The sequence below is a fragment of the Pleurodeles waltl genome, chromosome 6 (assembly GCF_031143425.1).
Source record: "Pleurodeles waltl isolate 20211129_DDA chromosome 6, aPleWal1.hap1.20221129, whole genome shotgun sequence".
Taxonomy (NCBI): domain Eukaryota; kingdom Metazoa; phylum Chordata; class Amphibia; order Caudata; family Salamandridae; genus Pleurodeles; species Pleurodeles waltl.
Window position 1 is genome coordinate 46,673,657 of NC_090445.1, and position 23,338 is coordinate 46,696,994.

General features: G+C 50.4%; 1 protein-coding gene across 1 annotated transcript in view; it reads left to right on the plus strand.

Annotated features, from left to right (window-relative positions):
- The window catches only part of ATF6B (activating transcription factor 6 beta), a 184,931-nt gene that overhangs the window by 96,863 nt on the left and 64,730 nt on the right, over positions 1-23,338 (plus strand). Inside the window, exons 6-8 of the mRNA XM_069237233.1 lie at positions 3,955-4,146; positions 4,616-4,809; positions 5,538-5,723. Coding sequence (XP_069093334.1) covers positions 3,955-4,146; positions 4,616-4,809; positions 5,538-5,723 — 572 coding nt within the window. The remainder of the gene's footprint in view (positions 1-3,954; positions 4,147-4,615; positions 4,810-5,537; positions 5,724-23,338) is intronic.

The window sequence follows — 23,338 nt, forward strand, 5'->3', positions numbered from 1 at the left end:
GGAGCTGGCCGGGCCGCGGGAGCCCTGGGCCTCCTCCCTGCATAACCCCCAATGATAGAGCTCAGTGGGGTGTCAGCGGTGGGCAACAGGGCACCCCAGTAAAATAAAATAAAAAAATATATTATGTTCTATACAGAAGACGCTGCAGGGGCCCTAGGAATCACCCCATGGCCCCTTCTTAAAAAAAAAAAAAACAAGAGTGGGTGTCCTGGGTGGGACACCCCCAAACATAATAAGAAAAAAAAAGTGAATAAAGAATGAGCGGCTGCAGCTGCTCATTTATTATTCATTGCTCCTTCAAGGAGCTTACCATAACTCCCAGGGAAGGCTGTTTACCTATATTTTGTTTTGTTGATGTCTCTAGAAGGGACAGGGACATCACTCATTTTTTTATGTTGCAGGACGGCTAAAGGGATTTCTGCAGCCCTCCCAGCAACACTAGGAAAAAAGAACCAAAAGTCTTCTAGGTCATTGAAAGCAGGACCCCAGGAGAACTTATGGTATTTTTAAGGGCGAGCGCAAAGCGTTCTGTCCCCTGATGTAATCTCTCTTTGGGCTTCTAAGCACGCCCATGTCACGTCAGTCCCTTACATTGGTTAGTGGGCTTGCCTTTTAAAATCCACTTGCTTTCATTTGTGAAATGCATGCATACGTCATGCCTTTTCCAGTGTTTAGCCCTCTTCAAGCGCACCGACTAACTACTGGAAACATACGAGTCTCCATGTCTTCTGTATGGTTTCTGGACTACTTTTCCTTTTTAAATAGACAGCGAGATCGTGCTAGTTTTTATTTTTTTCCATGTAATGTGGCAAGAAAAGCCCGTTTTGGAGTTAACAACCCTAATATCTCTATGTCTGCGAAATGCGAGACCCGTTGCATTGCAAAGGCTTGTTTTTTTTATAGCATTTCCCAGGCTGGAGCTTTTGTTCTACGGCTGGGATTGTAGTGCCACCTAGTGGTTGGCTGTAATTTATGTGACACAGTATATTCTGTAAAGTACAAGCCCTTTATGTGGTTGTTTTTATTTTTAATACATTTTTGGGCTATAAAAAGTTGAAAATTAAAAGAATGATTTTTTTGGGAGGGAAAAATGATGTATTTTAGAATAATATTTTCATATTTCCAGCCTAAACATAATATAAAAAAAAGTATGTATAAAGAAAGAATCATAGATGTGTAGGTTAATAAAACGGTATTAAATAGTTTTAAAGTAATCAATAATGCTAAACATTGTATTGTGTGTATTTTTTAAATATACATTGGATTAAATTCATTGCAAATTTTTGGTGAAAGATGATAGAGCTTCTTTAAATATAGGGTGTTGAGTGGGGGGGGATGGGAAGGTAGGCTGTCGCCAACCCCCTCGCTGTGTGCTTTATATACTATGTGAAAAAAAAAGTAGAAATCTACTGAAAAATCCAAAGGTTAAAGGTTTAGCATTTTCAACTCTAAAAACCACAGAAATTCACCAGTTATAGTTATCTCAAGTAACTAAAACTTGTGCTGTAAGGTGTAACTATAACTCCAGACCTCGCAATACACTAATTACCCAACATATTAGATCACGTGTGATATCTTGTATGACATCACTGATAATATCACTGCAACATTTGCTGTCAAGTTTGTTGATGAGAAAACAAACTGGCAGGGGTGCGAGTTATAGTTACCTTAAAGCGCCAGTTATAGTTACTTGAGATAACTAAAAGCCAAAGAAATTCATTATATATCAAGTTTAAAACATCACATTTTCACATAACTAATGTCACTTTAACCTTTGTTTTTTTCCAGTGGAAAAATATATATATATATGTATAGATCAGATATCATGTGCATGAAGAACTCACTCTACATGTGTCTGAACATGTGTATAGAGTTAAATAAACAGGTATTGAACTGAACCTTCCTGCATGCGAAGAGTGAATACAATGTCTTTTTTGAAACGCATTGGTTCCCCCATTTTAGGAAGTGAAAGGAAAAGCAGCCTTAAAACCTTCCAGAGGAGATTTTGTATATGCCCCTTTTTGGAAAAAAAAGAGAGCAAGTACGAGAGAGAGGAAACAGAAAAAGGATATGAGAGAGAAAGCACATGAGTGACTTAAGACAAGGACAAAAGAGGAACAAAGGGAAAAAGGGAGACAGCATTTCTGTTTAGCACAGTTTTCAGCCCCAGTAATCATTCAGTTCAAAGCTATAGGGGATTTGCAACCTGCACAACAGATAGCGAGTACGGAGGCTGTAACTATATTCTTAGTAACTCTGGGTCAAGGCTAGAGTTCTAACTCGCTTAGTATCTTCTTTAATTTCCTGTGGACTTGTTTTCATCACCTTAAGGGTTCTCTCATTCATCAGGAGCCTTCTGTACCTGGCACCACCACATATACAGTGGTCACCGAGAGGGAGACGGTGGCTCTGGATGTCCTGAGATCAGCAAGAAGAATGTCTTCCTTAAAAATGCCAAGCAAATACAAAGCCTGAGTCCGACTGAAGGGGAAGGGGTGAAGAATCAATCACATTTAGCTACGTAGGGATTGTGGAAAGATCTACTTTTGTCTTGCCAAGCGCGCATTCGGAACCAGAAGAATCAGAATATTTTGTCATGGAAGGACGATCCCTCTGTAAAGTTGGGAAGGCCTCTGTCTCAGTAAGCAGGTGCTAGGGCAGCATTGGGCAGGTGTAAAGGTGCAGTTCCCCTTCAGGTTTGGACAAATAAACAAGGACTTAGGAAAATTGAGGGGAAAAAGAGCTATCAAAATAGCCTCTTCCTTTAGAACTAGGAACTCAGCCACAAGGATGTTTTGTTAATCTTTTCCACGACTTCAGGCTTATTGTACCGCAACCAAGGCAGCATCATTGGATTGTGGAAGCTTGCACCCAGTGCAGACATTTTTTAGCTACTTGTGGTACCCCGCATGCTCTTCGGAAGCATTCTTGATAGGATACGAAACCTTTTACTAGAATCCTTGTCCAGCCTACTGTTTGCATGTCTTTCCACTCAATATTTTGAGCCTGCGCAATCAGCCTTCCAACCAGGTAGAAAGGAATCCCTTTCATGGATTCAAGGACAGTGTGTTCCAGCCAAACATGGCAGAAATGCATCACGGAACTGAGACAGGATTGGTGTTGGGGCTGGTGCATGAGAAGGAGGCGCTCATTCTGGTTTAAAGTGAGTGTATTTTTAGGTGAGCATAGCAGTGCGCAAGAGCTGCTTTTCCAACGTGTTGGTATGTATCTGGGCTCTTAAACACGCCCACCTCACTCCCATCACTATCACTCGTTCATGGGCGTGCCCTTCAAAAATCCTTTTTTTTCGTTGGTAAATGCTTTACGTTTGTCCCTCCTTGGGGCGGTTTAGGTACCGCCTTGGACATCGCCCCTGTTACATTGACAATTGCACTTTTGCCAATAAGTTTGACTCCGAGCAAACTTCTTTTTCCTTTTGTGTGCTCCTTCACGCTGATGCTGTGTGGCTTTTAATCGGCTCACTTAATGTCAAGTGTTTTACTTTTCATTTTCAATTTATGTGGCCGGAAAAGTCCGGTTAGGAGTTTACGATGCTAATAGCTCTAACTCGAGCAAATGCGAGACCCATTGCATTGCAAATGCTTGTTAGGAGTGTTCCCTGTCCTGCCTGCCGGACTTCCTAAGTGATTGTAAGGGGAGGAACCATAACTAAGAGCAACTTTACTCTTTCTCTGTTTCCCCCACATTGGTCTGCTACCTATTCCTTTCTCTCCCTTACTCTCTCCGCCTGCTCTTGCTAGCTTTTTTTCTGTGTGTTTTCCTTTCTTAACATCTACTGTTTTAGCCTCCTGTCTGTCTTGTTGCTGCTGTTCTGTTCTTTCTCTGTCGGCCCTGTCTCCATCCTGCCTTTGGTGCTGTTTGCCTACCCTTTCTCACCCACCCCGGCCTCTACTGCCCTTCCATTGCCCTCACCCTGTTTTTGCTTTCTTCCAGGTAAAACACCCACAGACCTAAAGACCTGCAGTATCTTGAGCAGGAAGCCTGCTATCCAGCCCAAACCAGTCCTAGTGACTACTGTGCCAGGCCCTCCCGCCAACATCGCCAGCACTGCCACCACTCCACCAGGCAGTACCCTACTCCTAAAGTCTGTGCCCGGCTCTCCCCCCATCCAGCCGACACTGTCAGGTAACCCTTTACTCACGTGTATGTCTGTGAATTGATTCCACCCACTAACAGCCCACTCTGCCACCTGCATGATTTTGTGAAAACCACCATCTTCACTGCTTTAAAATTCTTGGGGGTGGAAACAAGTGCACGACAAACCCATTTCAGCAGCCTACGCCCATTGTACATGTGTGACTTCATGAACAGTTGTAGATTCACATACATTGCATCAATCCACCATCTAGTGGCTGGCTCATGAAAAAAAACATTTTGCTTGAGGTGTAAACTTGCCATCAGCACCACCCATGGTAGAGTGTGCACGACTCAAGCTGACGCTGACATAAAACCTACACTGCCTTACACTAGATACCACCTTCAGGAAGTGTAACCTCCACAAAAGAGATCATGATGGAACAACATCTGTTAGCAAGTTCAGATGGAGGAAAAACGCCCGGAGGAGAATGATGACTTCTAATGTGTTCTTTTACAGCGCAGTCTGTGGTTCTATCCCAAGCCGACATGCTGCAGCTCCCGGTGCCCGGGCTACTCAAGGTGCAACAACCGGCAAAGAGGAGTGCGACCAAGACACCCGGTGTAGGCCTGACACCCACCTGCAACAAAGCTGAAGCCAAAACCATCATCCCCGCACCCAACCCCATGGGGTCTGCCCGGCCGCAGATGGATGTAAGTACAGACCTACGGAACAGAAGGGGGTTCAAGGGTGGGGCCCAGGGGACAAGAGACAGCCGAGTACTGTAGCTTTGAGCTGGAGACAACCGCCAAACTATTGAGGGGCTAGGATGAGTGCCAGTGTCACTCATTACATGAAACACATTGGGTGGTGCAACTTTAAAAAGTGGAATAGGATCGCTTTTATGTAAAATGCTGCCCAAAAAACAAGGTTAGAATGAAATACAGTACAGAGGAATTTAGCACATTCCCTTAGTTGATAGATGCAGAGATCAGTTCCATTGTAGGCGCTTCATCCATAAAGTCAGCAGTTTTGTTCCATGTCCGAGTGGTCTCATCTCCTGACAGGAAATGGGGGATCTCTCCTGATAGCAACTATTCCTGTCCTCAAAGGAAGGCTGAAGTGTAGCTGATCCAGCAGTGCCCCTAAACCCACTTGTGTTCCAACCTGAGCACAACACTGGTGAAGGCAACTTAAAGTAGCAGAGAGACGCGAGGTGTGTCTCCAGCCTCTTCTGTCCTTTTGCTGTTGATCGCTTTGTTCACATGGTTAGCACATCTAGGGCTGCTGCTGTCCTGCCAAACCTCCAGGACTGCAGGCGATGCATGAGGTGCACCAGGCGACTATAAGGAAGTGCTTTGCAGACCTTTCTGTCAGTGTGCTTTTCCAAGCATGATCCTGTGCTGTGCATGTAAGCTTAACTCCTAGACTCCTGCTGCAGGTGAAGGTCCTGAAGCGACAGCAGCGTATGATCAAGAACCGAGAGTCAGCCTGCCAGTCGCGGAAGAAGAAGAAGGAGTACATGCAGGGGCTGGAATCACGACTGCAAGAGGCGCTGTCGGAGAACGAGCAGCTGCGGCGGGAGAACGCCATGCTCAAGAAGAAACTAGAGTCTGTGCTGCTGGAGGTAAGGAAGTCTTGTTTGTCTGTATGTGCCCAGCTGCCCCTCTTTCTGACTACCTAGCAGCGCCCACTTTGGTGCCTGCTCTCTGACTGTGTCTGTCCAGGTGCTGCCCTTTTTTGTCTCTCACTGGCCTGTCTGTGCCCAGCTGTCTCCTCTTTTGTCTTTTAGCTGTCTTTAATTCTGCCCAGATGTCCCTCTTCTGTCTCCTTCTGTGTTTCAGCCTGAGGCTAGTCCATGGTGAGCACAGATCTTGACTGTTGGGACCCAGACTGTCTACCAGCTCTCGAAAGCGCCTATGTGTTTTGCGTTGTTGTGCCAGGTGTCTGTGGCTGTCCGAGTGTGGGAGGTCCTTAGACTGTATAGTCATAAGCCCCCATCTTGCTTCCACACTCCTTGGGAAAAATTCTAGCTAGCTTTTGACCTCCTCCGCCAGCCCTCACCTGGCTCTGTGACCTATCCACTCTGCGCGTCCCACAGCGCCACACTCCCCTGGAATAGCCAGCCCATGTCCAGGTCCACTGTGATGCCAAGCCTTGCATAAAGCTCTAAGCAGGTATCATCCCCTGTCAAGCACAACTGTCCCAACTCCCAGCAATCTAATGTTAAGTGTCAGTCAACACTTGGCTCACACCTTGATGCCTCAGGTAGAGGGGGGACAGGCAGTAGAAGCCAGAAGATGGATGGGAAGCTGGATACATATAATGTGTGCATCAGAGTATTCACAGCATCAGCAAAACACCTCTCTGTAATCAGAGGACCAAGGATGTAGCACAAGACAATGTTTAAAAGTGCGAAACAGTGACAAGTCTAATGTCGTCCACAAGCTTCTCTCCAATATGGTCTGAAAATTCTAGGTTGAAATATGACTCTTCAGTTATGCAGTTTCCATATTCGAGATGGTGAGAAAGATATGCACTGGGCATTTGTTGGAAATTACTTTATTCATTGCTGAGATTTGGATGAAGAATGGAGTGAGCCGCTTTCGGAGATGTTTTCCATAGTTTGACCAAGATGCTCTCCATTCTTGAAAGAGTGTTTGATTTGACCAAGTGACAGCTACTAAGAAATTATGCATTATTTGGCTTATATTTTTTTGTCTTGTTTACTTCGAACTCTGCTTTGGATTTTCAGCGGGTGAGAGTTCTGGTCCCTTTGTATTTACTATTTACAAAGGCCCTGGGTCAAATTTGAGAAACAAGGTTGCCTACCTTTTAGCAAGAAAAATGCACTAACACCTGTTGTAACACGAGGGCTAATTCTCTATGCCTTTCTTTAATAATATTGATCCAAGAAGCATTCGTGATTACTGCTAGCTTGACGATGTCCTTCAAGTAACAATTAATACGTTAAACATGACCATTACCTTGTGGGTTGTACAAAGAAGTGTTTCTGTGCTCTTTGTGATATCTTTGGAGAAACTCCTTTCAAAGGAATTCAACTCCGCTGCACATCACTATGTAACCAGTGATTCGGGTAACCCCTCTATACAGACGGGAAGCTGGATAAAAATAATGCATGCTGGATGCAATGGGATGCTAATGGGGTCTTCGATGCAAATAATATGTGAGTGCTCGTAACTCACAACATAAATATAACATCTGGGCCCATCCGTGAGTCCTAGCTTGGCTCTGGGCCCCTTTATGAGTCCTGACCTGGCTCCGCATTGCTTGGGAAGCCTCATGCTGCTTCAGTGATTCTTGGCTCGGTGCTTCTATGGAAGAACCAGTCTGTCTCTTGGCCCTGTTTGGGAGCCCTGTCTTAGCTCTGGGCCCCTTCTTTGAGCCCTGGCCTCTCTCTGGGCTCCTTTGTGAGCTTTAAAAGTGCCACACTGCGTGTAGGCTCGTTCTGCGAGTCCCTGTCCTGGTTCCCACTTCTCCAGAAGACCCTGTCTGGTCTCCTAGCTAGCCCTGGCTGGCCTGTGAGCTGTGATCTTGCTCATGGTCTCTCTCCGACCCTTTAAGCCTGGTTTTCCTCTGGGCCCCTGCACCAGTTCTAATTTTGCTCTGGGATCCTCTGCAAGCACTAATTTTGCTCTGGGATCCTCTGCGAGCACTAATCTTGCTCTAGAGCCCTCTGCTAGCCCTGATTTGGCTCTAGACCGGTCTACAATCTCTGGCCTGGTTCTGGTCCCCTGTGTGCACGTCACCTAGTTCTAGGCCTTTGTGCAACTCCTGTCCTCACTCTGGCCCCATCGTCGAGCCCTGATTTGGCTCTAGGACCCTTACTGAGCATCAGCTTGAATCTGAAGGTGCCAGTCTGACTGTAGGCTGTTTCTGCAAGTCCCTGACCTGGTTCCCTGTACTCTGCAAGACCCAGTCAGACACTCGGCAAGCCCTGGCTTTGACCTGTGAGCTGTGGTGTTGCTCGCGGACCCTAAGTGATCCTTAGCCTTACTCTGGGTCCTCTAGGAGCTCTGGTTTTCCTCTGAGCCTTCCACTATTTTTGATCTTGTCCTGTGCTTCTCTGCAAGCCCTGGTCTTGCTCTAGACCCCTCTGCAATCTCTGGTCTGGCTTATGACCCCTCTGCAAGCTCTGAGCTGGTGCTCGTGCTCCATGAGCTCCCCGCCCAGTCCTTGACCCCTGTGTGACTCCTTCCTACCTCTAATTACCTCTGTGAGGTCTGACTGGCTCTGGGCCCTTCTGTGAGCTCAAGCTTTGATATACTCTCCTCTTGAGAGTCCTGCCCTCCTTTGCAACATTGGCCCATTCTGCAACCCTAACCATGCCTCTGGTCATCTGTACACATACTCACATTTCTCTAGGCCACTTTGAGAACCTTCAGCCCTCTAGAAGCAATTACCTGGCTCTGGCCCCCGCGGGTCTTGCCGTGGTCCAGGACCCCCTGTGAGTGTTGAACAGGCAATGGGCCTCATCTGCAAGCACTGGTCATGGCTCCAGACCACTCTGCAAACTCTGGTCTGGCTCTGGACCCCCTTTGTCAACTCTGGATTGGCTCTGGGCGACTCTACAAGTCCTTATATGACACCCTTGTGAGTATTTATATGGATCTGGACCTCCTCTATGAGCCCTGTCTCTGAATCGTATATGTTCCCTGGCCTTTGTGAGGACACATTGGTGAAGTCCTGCCTCATCTGCGCCATTCTCAAAGTCCCTTTCTGCCTCTGGGCTCCCTCGGCAGCTTCTAGCCTGGCACTGACTGAAACTTGCCCTGAAAAGTCCTGTTGACTACCATTTTCTTCTCAGCCATCACGTTGCATGTATTTAGGTCTGCATATTCAATTCCCTCTTATAGGTATGATATTGCTGTAAGGGCTAGGTAGTGACAGGATTTCAGCCAATTCTTCATCTATGGCTTATCATTGATCATAAATAAGAGTTCACTTGCCCCTGTGCAAACGGCGCCCTGTGGTTTTACACAGAGACTGCCCTCGCCCTGTGGAATGCAGCCAAAGCTGTAAAAAACACATTAACACCAAGTGTGCCCTCATTCTGAGGAACAGGGCCCGAGGTGAGTTCTAAGGAGTACAGTAATACAGAGCCTGCACTCGCAGCCTTTGCTCTGAGAAGTACACTAACACTGAGCCTGCACTTGCAGCCTTTGCTCTGAGGAGTACACTAACACTGAGCCTGCACTCGCAGCCTTTGCTCTGAGGAGTACACTAACACTGAGCCTGCACTCGCAGCCCTCGCTCTGAGAAGTACACTAACACTGATCCTGCACTCGCAGCCCTCGCTCTGAGAAGTACACTAACACTGATCCTGCACTCGAAGCCCTCGCTCTGAGAAGTACACTAACACTGAGCCTGCACTCGCAGCCCTCACTCTGAGAAGTACACTAACACTGAGCCTGCACTCGCAGCCCTTGCTCTGAGAATTACACTAACACTGAGCCTGCACTCGCAGCCTTTGCTCTGAGGAGTACACTAACACTGAGCCTGCACTCGCAGCCTTTGCTCTGAGGAGTACACTAACACTGAGCCTGCACTCGCAGCCCTCGCTCTGAGAAGTAGTCACTCTGAGCCTGCACTCACTCTGAGGAGTACATTAACACTGAGCCTGAACTCTGAGCCTTCGCTCTGAGGAGTACAGTACCACCGAGCCTGAACTCTCACTCCTCGCTCTGAGGAGTACAGTAACACTGAGGCTGCACTCGCAGCCTCACTCTGAGGAGTACAGTTACTCTGAGCCTGCACTCGCTGCCCTCGCTCTTAGGAGTTCAGTTACTCTGAGCCTGCACTTGCAGTCCTCACTCTGAGGAGTACAGTAACACTGAGCCTGCACTCGCAGCCCTCACTCTGAGGCGTACAGTAACACTGAGCCTGCACTCGCAGCCCTTGCTCTGAGGAGACCAGTACACTGAGCCTGCACTTGCAGCCCTCGCTCTGAGGAGTACAGTAACACTGAGCCTGCACTCGCTCTGAGGAGTCTAGTTACTCTGAGTCTGCACTCCCAGCTCTCGCTCTGAGGAGTACTTTCACTCTCGGAGTGCATTTGCTCTGAGGAGTACAGTAACAGTGAGCCTACACTCGCTCTGAGGAGTCTAGTTACTCTGAGCCTGCACTCCCAGCTCTCGCTCTGAGGAGTACAGTAACACTGAGCCTGCACTCGCTCTGAGGAGTACAGTAACAGTGAGCCTACACTTGCTCTGAGGAGTCTAGTTACTCTGAGCCTGCACTCCCAGCTGTCGCTCTGAGGAGTACATTCACTCTCGGAGTGCATTTGCTCTGAGGAGTACGGTAACAGTGAGCCTACACTTGCTCTGAGGAGTCTAGTTACTCTGAGCCTGCACTCCCAGCTCTCGCTCTGAGGAGTACATTCACTCTCGGAGTGCATTTGCTCTGAGGAGTATAGTAACACCGAGCCTGAATTCGCACTCCTTGCTCTGTGGAGTACAGTAACACTGAGTCTGCACTCGAAGCCTTCACTCTGAGGAGTACGGTAACACTGAGCCTGAACTCGGAGCCTTCGCTCTGAGGAGTACGGTAACACTGAGCCTGAACTTGGAGCCTTCGCTCTGAGGAGTACAGTACCACTGAGCCTGAACTCGCACACCTTGCTCTGAGGAGTACAGTAACACTGAGCCTGAACTCTGAGCTTTTGCTCTGAGGAGTGCAGTAACACTGAGTCTGCACTTGGAGCCATCTCTCTGAGAAGCAAAGTAGTGTCAAACCTGCCCCTGCTGCCTCAGCTCAGAGGACTGCAGCAGCAGAAAGCCTGCCTCTGCTGTGAGGTGTACAGCAGCACAGAGCTTATACACTTGCTCCGAGGAGCACTGTAACACTGAGCCTCACCTCACAGTCCGTTCTTTAAGGATTACAGTAACCCAAGCCTGCCCTCGCCCTGAAGAACATAGCCCAAGCTGTGAGGGACACAGTCCGAGCTCTGAGGAACACAGTAACATCGAGCCTGCACTCCCAGGCAGAACTCCAAGGAATACAGTAAAGCAGAGCTTGCACTGGCATCCTGAAATCTGAGGAACAGAATACCAGAGAGCCTGCACTCGCAGCCAGAGCTCAGAGGACTACAGTACTCCTCAGAGGTCACAGTACACTAAGCCTACCACACCCTGTGGAGCACTGCTCATGCTCTAAGGTGCACAGTAACATCGAGCCTGCGCTCCCAGGCAGAACTCCAAGGAATACAGTAAAGCAGAGCTTGAACTGGCATCCTGAAGCCTGAGGAGCAGAATACCAGAGAGCCTGCCTCGCAGCCAGAGCTCAGAGGACTGCAGTAACACTAAGCCTACCCTCACCCTGTGGAGCACTGCTCAGGCTCTAAGGAGCACAGTAACTTGAGCCTGCAGTCACACCCCAAGTCCTAAGGAGCAAAGTAACAGAGACTACCCTCTCCCTGAGGAACACAACCGAAGCTCTAATGAACATAGTATCCCCAAGTCCACCCTTGCTCTGAGAAATGGGGCCTGAGGTGAGTTCTAAGGAGCACAGTAATACAGAGCCTCTCCTTGCAGCCTGAGCTCTAAGGAGTACAGTCACTCTGAGCCTGAACTCGCTCTGAGATATAAAATATCACAACCCTTGCTCTGAGGAGTACAGTAACACTGAGCCTGCACTTGCAGCCCTCGCTCTGAGGAGTAAAGTAACAAAGACCCTACCCTCGGAGCCCGTCCTCTGGGGAGAACGATAACACTGAGCCTGCACTCTCAGCCCTCGCTTTGAGAAATACAGTAACACTGAGCCTGCACTCTCAGCCCTTGCTCCGAGGAGTACAGTACCACTGAGACTGCACTTGCAGCCAGGCCTTTAAGGAAAGCCTGTCCTCCATCTGAGGAGTGCAGTAACACTAAAGCTGCACTCACAGCTAGAGCTCTGAGGAGTGTAGTAACAGCAAGCCTGTCCTCACTCAGCAGAGTGCATCAATACAATGGCAGCCTGAGCTGTGAGGAGTACAGTAACATTGAGGCTGCACTCATAGCCTGAGTTCTAAGGAGTACAGTAACATGGAAGCTGCACTCACAGCCCTCACTCTGAGGAGTACTGTAACACTGCGCCTGCACTCCCAGGCTGAGCTCCAAGGAATACAGCAAAGCAGAGCCTGCAGTCGCATCCTGAAATCTGAGGCACAGAATACCGCAGAGCCTGCACTCGCAGCCAGAAATCTGAGGCACAGAATACCGCAGAGCCTGCAGTCGCATCCTGAAATCTGAGGCACAGAATACCGCAGAGCCTGCACTCGCAGCCAGAAATCTGAGGCACATAATACCGCAGAGCCTGCACTCGCAGCCCGAGCTCAGAGGAATACAGTAACACTAATTCTACCCTTGCCCTGTGGAACACTGCCCATGCTCTAAGGAACACAGTAACATTGAGTCTGCACTTGCAGCCCAAGTCCCAAGGAGCCCAGTTACAGAGACTGCACTCGCGTCCCAAGGAGCCCAGTGACACAGAGACTGCACTCACATCCCAAGTCCCAAGGAGCCCAGTGACACAGAGACTGCACTCGCATCCCAAGTCCCAAGGAGCCCAGTGACACAGAGACTGCACTCACAGCCCAAGTCCCAAGGAGCCCAGTTACAGAGACTGCACTCGCATCCCAAGTCCCAAGGAGCCCAGTGACACAGAGACTGCACTTGCATCCCAAGTAGCCCAGTGACACAGAGACTGCACTCGCATCCCAAGTCCTAAGGAGCCCAGTGACACAGAGACTGCACTCGCATCCCAAGACCCAAGGAGCCCAGTGACACAGAGACTGCACTCGCAGCCCAAGTCCTAAGTAGCCCAGTAACACAGAGACTGCACTCGCATCCCAAGACCCAAGGAGCCAAGTGACACAGAGACTGCACTCGCAGCCCAAGTCCTAAGTAGCCCAGTGACACAGAGACTGCACTCGCAGCCCAAGTCCTAAGTAGCCCAGTGACACAGAGACTGCACTCGCAGCCCAAGTCCTAAGGAGCCCAGTGACACAGAGACTGCACTCGCAGCCCAAGTCCTAAGGAGCCCAGTGACACAGAGACTGCACTCGCATCCCAAGTCCTAAGGAGCCCAGTGACACAGAGACTGCACTCGCATCCCAAGACCCAAGGAGCCCAGTGACACAGAGACTGCACTCGCAGCCCAAGTCCTAAGTAGCCCAGTAACACAGAGACTGCACTCGCATCCCAAGACGCCCAGTGACACAGAGACTGCACTCGCAGCCCAAGTCCTAAGTAGCCCAGTAACACAGAGACTGCACTCGCATCCCAAGTCCCAAGGAGCCCAGTGACACAGAGACTGCACTCGCAGCCCAAGTCCTAAGGAGCCCAGTGACACAGAGACTGCACTCGCATCCCAAGACCCAAGGAGCCCAGTGACACAGAGACTGCACTCGCAGCCCAAGTCCTAAGTAGCCCAGTAACACAGAGACTGCACTCGCATCCCAAGACCCAAGGAGCCCAGTGACACAGAGACTGCATTCGCAGCCCAAGTCCTAAGTAGCCCAGTAACACAGAGACTGCACTCGCATCCCAAGTCCCAAGGAGCCCAGTAACACAGAGACTGCACTCACGTCCCAAGGAGCCCAATGACACAGAGACTGCACTCGCATCCCAAGTCCCAAGGAGCCCAGTGACACAGAGACTGCACTCGCATCCCAAGTCCTAAGGAGCCCAGTGACACAGAGACTGCACTCGCATCCCAAGTCCTAAGGAGCCCAGTGACACAGAGACTGCACTCGCATCCCAAGACCCAAGGAGCCCAGTGACACAGAGACTGCACTCGCATCCCAAGTCCTAAGGAGCCCAGTGACACAGAGACTGCACTCGCATCCCAAGTCCTAAGGAGCCCAGTGACACAGAGACTGCACTCGCATCCCAAGACCCAAGGAGCCCAGTGACACAGAGACTGCACTCGCAGCCCAAGTCCTAAGTAGCCCAGTAACACAGAGACTGCACTCGCATCCCAAGTCCCAAGGAGCCCAGTAACACAGAGACTGCACTCGCATCCCAAGTCCCAAGGAGCCCAATGACACAGAGACTGCACTCGCATCCCAAGTCCCAAGGAGCCCAGTGACATAGACTGCACTCACAGCCCTAGTCCCAAGGAGCCCAGTTACACAGAGACTGCACTTGCATCCCAAGTGCCAAGGAGCCCAGTAACACAGAGACTGCACTTGCATCCCAAGTGCCAAGGAGCCCAGTAACACAGAGACTGCACTTGCAGCTTAAGTCTTAAGGAGCCCAGTAGCACAGAGACTGCACTTGCAACCCACGTCCTAAGGAGCCCAGTAACACAGAGACTGCACTCGCAGCCTGAGCTTCAAGAAATACAGTGGCTCTGACCTGCTCTCTCCCTTAGATTACTGCCCAAGCTCTCAGGGACACAGTACAGCAGACCCTTCACTCACATCCTGAAATCTGAGGAGCAGAATACCACAGAGCCTGCACTCCCAGCCCTAGCTCAGGGGACTGCAGTAACGTTAAGTCTACCCTCGACCTGTGGAGCACTGCCCATGCTCTAAAGAGCCCAGTAACATTGAGTCTACAGTCACACCCCAAGTCCCAAGGAGCCCAGTTACACAGAGACTGCACTCGTAGCCCATGTCCCAAAGAGCTCAGTAACATAGAGACTGCACTTGCAGCTTAAGTCTTAAGGAGCCCAGTTACACAGAGACAGCACTCGTAGCCCATGTCCCAAAGAACTCACTAACATAGAGACTGCACTCACAGCCCAAGTCCCAAGGAGCCCAGTTACACAGAGACCGCACTCGTAGCCCATGTCCCAAAGAACTCAGTAACATAGAGACTGCACTCACAGCCCAAGTCCTAAGGACCCCAGTTACAAAGAGACTGCACTCGTAGCCCAAATCCTAAGAAGCCCAGTAACACAGAGACTGCACTCGTAGCCCAAGTCCTAAGGAGCCCAGTAACAGAGACTGCACTCGTAGCCCAAGTCCTAAGGAGCCCAGTAACAGAGACTGCACTCGTAGCCCAAGTCCCAAGGAGTCCAGTAACACAGAGACTGCACTCACAGCCCAAGTCCTAAGGAGCTCAGTAACACAGAGACTGCACCCACAGTTCATGTCCTAAGGAACCCAGTAACACAGAGACTGCACTCGCAGCCCAAGTTCCAAGGAGCCCAGCAACACAGACGGAACTCACAGTCCATGTCCTAGGGAACCCAGTAACACAGAGTTTTCACTCGTAGCCCAAGTCCTAAGGAGCCCAGTAACTGCACTAGCAGCCCAAGTCCAGAGGAGCCCAGTAACACAGAGACTGCACTCGCAGCCCAAGTCCAGAGGAGCCCAGTAACACAGAGACTGCACTCGCAGCCCAAGTCCCAAGGAGCCCAGTAACACAGAGACTGCACTCGCAGCTTAAGTCCTAGGGACCCCAGTAACTCAGAGACTACACTTGCAGCCTGATTGTAAAGAAATGGCTCCCTGTTGCAGTTACCCCCCACTTTTTGCCTGATACTGATGCTGACTTGACTGAGAAGTGTGCTGGGACCCTGCTAACCAGGCCCGAGCACCAGTGTTCTTTCACCTAAAATGTACCATTGTTTCCACAATTGGCACAACCCTGGCACCTAGGTAAGTCCCTTGTAACTGGTACCCCTGGTACCAAGGGCCCTGATGCCAGGGAAGGTCTCTAAGGGCTGCAGCATGTCTTATGCCACCCTAGGGACCCCTCACTCAGCACAGACACACTGCTTGCCAGCTTGTGTGTGCTGGTGGGGAAAAAATGACTAAGTCGACATGGCACTCCCCTCAGGGTGCCATGCCAACCTCCCACTGCCTGTGGCATAGGTAAGTCACCCCTCTAGTAGGCCTTACAGCCCTAAGGCAGGGTGCACTATACCACAGGTGAGGGCATATGTGCATGAGCACTATGCCCCTACAGTGTCTAAGCAAAACCTTGGACATTGTAAGTGCAGGGTAGCCATAAGAGTATATGGGCTGGGAGTCTGTCAAAAACGAACTCCACAGCTCCATAATGGCTACACTGAATACTGGGAAGTTTAGTATCAAACTTCTCAGAATAATAAACCCACACTGATGCCAGTGTTGGATTTATTAAAAAATGCGCACAGAGAGCATCTTAGAGATGCCCCCTGTATTTTACCCAATTGTTCAGTGTAGGCTGACTGGTTCCAGCAGCCTGCCACAACCGAGACATGTTGCTGGCCCCATGGGGAGAGTGCCTTTGTCACTCTGAGGCCAGTAACAAAGCCTGCACTGGGTGGAGATGCTAACACCTCCCCCAGGCAGGAGCTGTCACACCTGGCGGTGAGCCTCAAAGGCTCACCCCTTTGTGCCAGCACCGCAGGACACTCCAGCTAGTGGAGTTGCCCGCCCCCTCCGGCCACGGCCCCCACTTTTGGCGGCAAGGCCGGAGAAAATAATGAGAAAAACAAGGAGGAGTCACTGGCCAGTCAGGACAGCCCCTAAGGTGTCCTGAGCTGAAGTGACTCTAACTTTTAGAAATCCTCCATCTTGCAGATGGAGGATTCCCCAATAGGATTAGGGATGTGACCCCCTCCCCTTGGGAGGAGGCACAAAGAGGGTGTACCCACCCTCAGGGCTAGTAGCCATTGGCTACTAACCCCCCAGACCTAAACACGCCCTTAAATTTAGTATTTAAGGGCTCCCCTGAACCTAAGAATTTAGATTCCTGCAACTTACTGAAGAAGAAGACTGCTGAGCTGAAAACCCCTGCAGAAGAAGAAAGAAGACACCAACTGCTTTGGCCCCAGTCCTACCGGCCTGTCTCCTGCCTTCTAAAGAACCCTGCTCCAGCGACGCTTTCTCCAGGACCAGCGACCTCTGAATCCTCAGAGGACTGCCCTACTTCCAAGAGACCAAGAAACTCCCGAGGACAGCGGCACTGCTCCAAAAGAACTGCAACTTTGTTTCAAGTGGCAGATTTAAAGACCCCTGCAACTCCCCGCAAGAAGCGTGAGACTTGCAACACTGCACCCGGCGACCCCGACTCGACTGGTGGAGAACCAACACTTCAGGGAGGACCCTCCGGCGACTCCGAGTCCGTGAGTAACCAAAGTTGTCCCCCCTGAGCCCCCACAGCGACGCCTGCAGAGGGAATCCCGAGGCTCCCCCTGACCGCGACTGCCTGAACTTCCTTTCCCGACGGCTGGAAAAGACCCTGCACCCGCAGCCCCCAGCACCTAAAGAAACGGAACCCCTATGCAGGAGTGACCCCCAGGAGGCCCTCTCCCTTGCCCAGGTGGTGGCTACCCCGAGGAGCCCCCCCCCTTGCCTGCCTGCGACGCTGAAGAGATCCCTTGATCTCTCATTGATTTACATTGCAAACCCGACGCTTGTTTCTACACTGCACCCGGCCGCCCCAGTGCCGCTGAGGGTGTACTTTTTGTGTGAACTCGTGTCCCCCCCGGTGCCCTACAAAACCCCACTGGTCTGCCCTCCAAAGACGCGGGTACCTACCTGCAGGCAGACCGGAACCGGGGCACCCCCTTCTCTCCATTGCAGCCTATGCGTTTTGGGCACCTCTTTGACCTCTGCACCTGACCCGCCCTGAGCTGCTGGTGTGGTAACTTTGGGGTTGCTCCGAACCCCCAACGGTGGGCTACCTTGGACCAAAAACTGAAACCTGTAAGTGACTTACTTACCTGTGAAAACTAACAAAAACTTACCTCCCCAGGAACTGTGAAAATTGCACTAAGTGTCCACTTTTAAAACAGCTTATTGTGTTTTATGTCAAAAGTACACATGCTAATGTAATGATTCAAAGTTCCTAAAGTACTTACCTGCAATACCTTTCAAATGAGATATTACCTGTAGAATTTGAACCTGTGGTTCTTAAAATAAACTAAGAAAATATATTTTTCTATAACAAAACCTATTGGCTGGATTTGTCTCTGAGTGTGTGTTCCTCATTTATTGCCTGTGTGTATGTACAACCAATGCTTAACACTACTCCTTTGATAAGCCTACTGCTCGACCACACTACCACAAAATAGAGCATTAGTATTATCTCTTTTTGCCACTATCTTACCTCTAAGGGGAACCCTTGGACTCTGTGCATACTATTCCTTACTTTGAAATAGTGCATACAGAGCCAACTTCCTACACTGATCTTTAAGGAATACAGTAACTCTGACCTGCTCTCTCCCTTAGATTACTGCCCAAGCTCTCAGGGACACAGTAAAGCAGACCCTGCACTCACATCCTGAAATCTGAGGAGCAGAATACCACAGAGCCTGCACTCCCAGCCCTAGCTCAGGGGACTACAGTAACGTTAAGTCTACGCTCGACCTGTGGAGCACTGCCCATGCTCTAAAGAGCCCAGTAACATTGAGTCTACAGTCACACCCCAAGTCCCAAGGAGCCCAGTTACACAGAGACTGCACTCGTAGCCCATGTCCCAAAGAACTCAGTAACATAGAGACTGCACTCACAGCCCAAGTCCTAAGGACCCCAGTTACACAGAGACTGCACTCGTAGCCCAAATCCTAAGGAGCCCAGTAACACAGAGACTGCACTCGTAGCCCAAGTCCTAAGGAGCCCAGTAACACAGAGACTGCACTCGTAGCCCAAGTCCTAAGGAGCCCAGTAACACAGAGACTGCACTCGTAGCCCAAGTCCCAAGGAGCCAGTAACACAGACTGCACTCACAGCCCAAGTCCTAAGGAGCCCAGTAACACAGAGACTGCACTCGCAGCCCAAGTTCCAAGGAGCCCAGTAACACAGAGACTGCACTCGCAGCCCAAGTTCCAAGGAGCCCAGTAACACAGAGACTGCACTCGCAGCCCAAGTTCCAAGGAGCCCAGTAACACAGACGGAACTCACAGTCCATGTCCTAAGGAGCCCAGTAACACAGAGACTGCACTCGTAGCCCAAGTCCCAAGGAGCCCAGTAACACAGAGACTGCACTCGTAGCCCAAGTCCCAAGGAGCCCAGTAACACAGAGACTGCACTCGTAGCCCAAGTCCCAAGGAGCCCAGTAACACAGAGACTGCACTCGCAGCCCAAGTCCCAAGGAGCCCAGTAACACAGACGGAACTCACAGTCCATGTCCTAAGGAGCCCAGTTACACAGAGACTGCACTCGTAGCCCAAGTCCCAAGGAGCCCAGTAACACAGAGACTGCACTTGTAGCCCAACTCCCAAGGAGCCCAGTAACACAGAGACTGCACTCGCAGCCCAAGTCCCAAGGAGCCCAGTAACACAGACGGAACTCACAGTCCATGTCCCAAGGAGCCCAGTAACACAGAGACTGCACTCACAGTCCATGTCCCAAGGAGCCCTGTTACACAGAGACTGCACTCGCAGCCCAAGTCCTAAGTAGCCCAGTAACACAGAGACTGCACTCGCATCCCAAGACCCAAGGAGCCCAGTGACACAGAGACTGCACTCGCAGCCCAAGTCCCAAGGAGCCCAGTAACACAGAGACTGCACTCAAAGCCCAAGTCCCAAGGAGCCCAGTAACACAGAGACTGCACTCGCATCCCAAGTCCCAAGGAGCCCAGTAAGACAGAGACTGCACTCAAAGCCCAAGTCCTAAGGAGCCCAGTAACACAGAGACTGCACTCGCATCCCAAGTCCCAAGGAGCCCAGTAACACAGAGACTGCACTCGCATCCCAAGTCCCAAGGAGCCCGGTAACACAGAGACTGCCCTCGCCTGAGGAACACAGCCCAAGCTGTAAGGAACACTAACAGCAAGCCTGCCTCACACTAAGGAACACAGCGCAACAGTAACTCAAGTCTGTACTCGCAGCCAGAGCTCTCAGGAGCACAGTAACACCGAGCCTCACCTGGCAACCCGAGCTCTAAGGAACACATTAACAGCTAGCCTTGCTGGCTCTAAAGAACATAGCTAGAGTCCCAGAGAGCACAGAAACACCCAGCCTGCCTTTGCCCTGAGGAATGAAGCCTGACCTCTCAGGAGCACAGTTACACAGAGTTACGCTACCATCCCGAGGTTTGAGGAGCACATAGCATTGAGCTTGCACTCACTGTGAGCAACACAGCCTGAACTATAAGGAAAATAGTAACACAGAACGTGCAATAGCAGCCTAAACTGTAATGACCTCCAGCCCTCTAGAGGTAGCTGCGGATGAGCAGCCAAGGCTTATCTAGGAGACATGCAAAGCTCATGCAATCACAGCACTTACATACATGAAAGAAAACACTCAGTTGTACAAACATAAAGGTACTTTATTTTTGGAACATAATACCACAAAATACTAGAAGGGCAACCCTCCAATAGGAGTTAAGTAATACACTAAATATATACACTAGTAATCAGAAATGGGCATGGAAAAGGTTAGAAAACAGTACAAATAACAATAACCAATAGTGACCCTAGGGAGAGCCCCAACCATATACTAAAAAATGGAATGCGAACACAGGACCCCCACCTAGGTAAGTGGAGTGTGTAGAGGGCAGCTGGGGGTACTAGAAAACCACAGAGCTAAGGAACACAACACCCCCAGCGACCAGGCAAGCAGGAGTAAATCACTGGATTTTCCCCAAACCATCCAAAAGGAGGAAAATAAGAAAAAGAAGACACCCAGAGAAGACTGCAAGAAACCAGCAGTGGATTCCTGAAGAAGACCTGTGGAGCGAGGGGACCCAGTCCAAGAGTCACAGTGGAGTCCGGGAGGAGTAGGAGCTACTACCCACCCAGCTGTACTTACAGGAGTTGGTTGACGGTGATAAAGAACAGGTCAGCACTGCAGCCCTAGAGCCGGAGAAGAGTTCCTGTTGGATGCAGAAAATGTCCCACGCTGGAGTGAAGAATGCAGGCGGGTGTCAGTGCAGGAATTTCACCAACAAGCCTTGGCAAAGGCAAACTCGTGGTTAGTGGAAAAGAGGTGCTGCCAGGGACCAGCAAGGCCCAGGAGGACTCAACCCAGGAGGTGGAGTCACAGGGAACCCTCAGCGTCGCAGAGAGTCCACAGGAGCAAAGGCAGCACCCACAGGAGTCCCACAGGACGGGGACACAGGAGTCGCAGGAGGAGCCCCACGCAGCACTACAAAAGAGGATCCTATGCTGCCGAAGAACCACCAGGAGGCTGTGCTTTGTAGCAAGGAGTGCTGGGGCTTGAGCTGCACGTCACCTGAAGATCCCTTAGGTGAGATGCCTACAAGCCTTGGCAGCTGCAAAAGATGCGATGCACGGGGGTACTGTCCTGCGTGGGAAGGCAAAAGCTTACCTCCACCAAAGTTGCACAGCTGGGATAGAGGGGACCAAGATGACTACTCCAGACCACCAACCGTGATGCAGAAACCACGCAGCTCAAGACGAGGGGAGATGCACGCAGCCGGTCGTCGTTTGCTGTAGGTGCCTGCGGTTGCAGGGGAGTGACTCCTTCACTCCGAGAGATTCCTTCTTCTTCTTGTACAGGCTGAAGAGTTGCTGTCTTCTGAGGATGCACGGCCAGGGAAATGTTGCAAAGCTGACAGGAGTCGTGGAAACAAAGTTGCAGAAGAGTCTTCTTCGTTGCTTGCAACGTTGTCGGTTCCTGGAGGGTCCAGTCGCAGTTCCAGTGGCCAGAAGTCAAAGTGGCGGTTGGAGAGGAATCCTGCTGGAGGCTTTTAAGCCGAATCTGAGGATGCACCCCAGAAAGAGAGACCCTAAATAGCCCTGAAAGGGGAATTGGTCACCCAACCAGGCAAGCACCTATCAGGAGGGGGCTCTGACATTACATGCCTGGACTGGCCACTCAGATGCTCCCAGAGATCCCTGCCAACCTTGGAACCACAATGACCCTATGGAGGAGCTCTGAGCACCACCCCTGGGGTGTTGATGAACAGGGGAGTGCTCACTCCCCTTTCCATTGTCCAGTTGCGCACCAGAGCAGGGACTGGGGGTCCCTGAACTGGTGTGGACTGGTTTATGCATGGAGGGCCACCAAATGTGCCCTTCAAAGCATACCAGTGGCTTGGGGAGGCCACCCCTCCCAAGGCAATCACACCTATTTCCAAAGGGAGGGTGTTCCAGATCAAGCAGCAGGAGGGCAGAAACAAGTCTAAGGGACGGCAGCAGCTTTGGCTGCCCAGAAAACCCTGCAAGACTGGTGGTAGCAATGCTGGGGGTCCTCTACGGAGCCCCCAGAGTGCATGGAATCATACAACCAACACTTTTAACTGTATTGGGGTATGATTCCGACATGTTTGATACCAAACATGCCTAGGTTAGGAGTTACCATTATGGAGCTGGACATAGGTAGTGACCTATGTCCAGTACATGCTTAAAATGACATCCCTGCACTGACAAAGTCCAGGAAAATGGATCTGGAGTTTATGGGGCACCTCTGCTAGTGCAGGGGTGCCCTCACCCACAGGTACATGCACCCTGCCCTCTGGGCTGAGAGGGCTTACCAAAAGGGTGACTTACGGTGACTTGGTGCAGTGACCTGTAGTGAAAAAGGGTGCATGCACCAGTTTCACGCAGACTGTAATGGCAGGCCTGTAGAACCATTTGCATGGGCTCCCTATGGGTGACAGAATAACTACTGCAGCCCATAGGGATCCCCTGGAATTCCAATGCCCTGGGTACCTACGTACCATATACTAGGGACTTACATGGGGGGACCAGTATGTCAATTATGGGAAGAAAAAGGTACAGTTTACAGGAGAGAGCATAACTACTAAGACCTGGTTAGCAGGATCCCAGTAGACACAGTCAAACACACTGACAACAGGCAGAAAATGGGGGTAACCATGCCAACAAAGAGTGTACTTTCCTACACACTGCATGGGATGTAAAGTGGAAGTGTATACGCACAGCATGTCCCTTGTGAGACTGGATATGTGCAGGGTGAGAATGTGAATGCTAAGGCTGCCATTTGTGAGAATAGTTGGGGAATGGGAATCGGCAGGAATCTGTAGACCCTTTCATCTCTGAGGCTGGATTGGCTATGGACACAGTGACGCAGAGCTTGTCAACTGAGCCTAGAAAGGCTTTTGGGGAGGTACAGGTACACATGGCTGGTGTTTCTGAGACTAGGCAGTTTGTAGTGTGTCCACTGGCACACAGAGCCTGCACCTCTGAAACTAGATGGTCTGTGGGCAGAATTAGGCAGAGCCATTCATATGAAACTTGATGTACCCTTGTACGCACAAATGTACATAGAGCCTGGGTGGTTCAGAACTGGCAGAGTCACTGGCCACCTTTCTCCTCTGTACATAGTGGTATGTATTTCTAGTTCTGTTGAGTGATGTTAGCTAAGATGTTCCTTCAC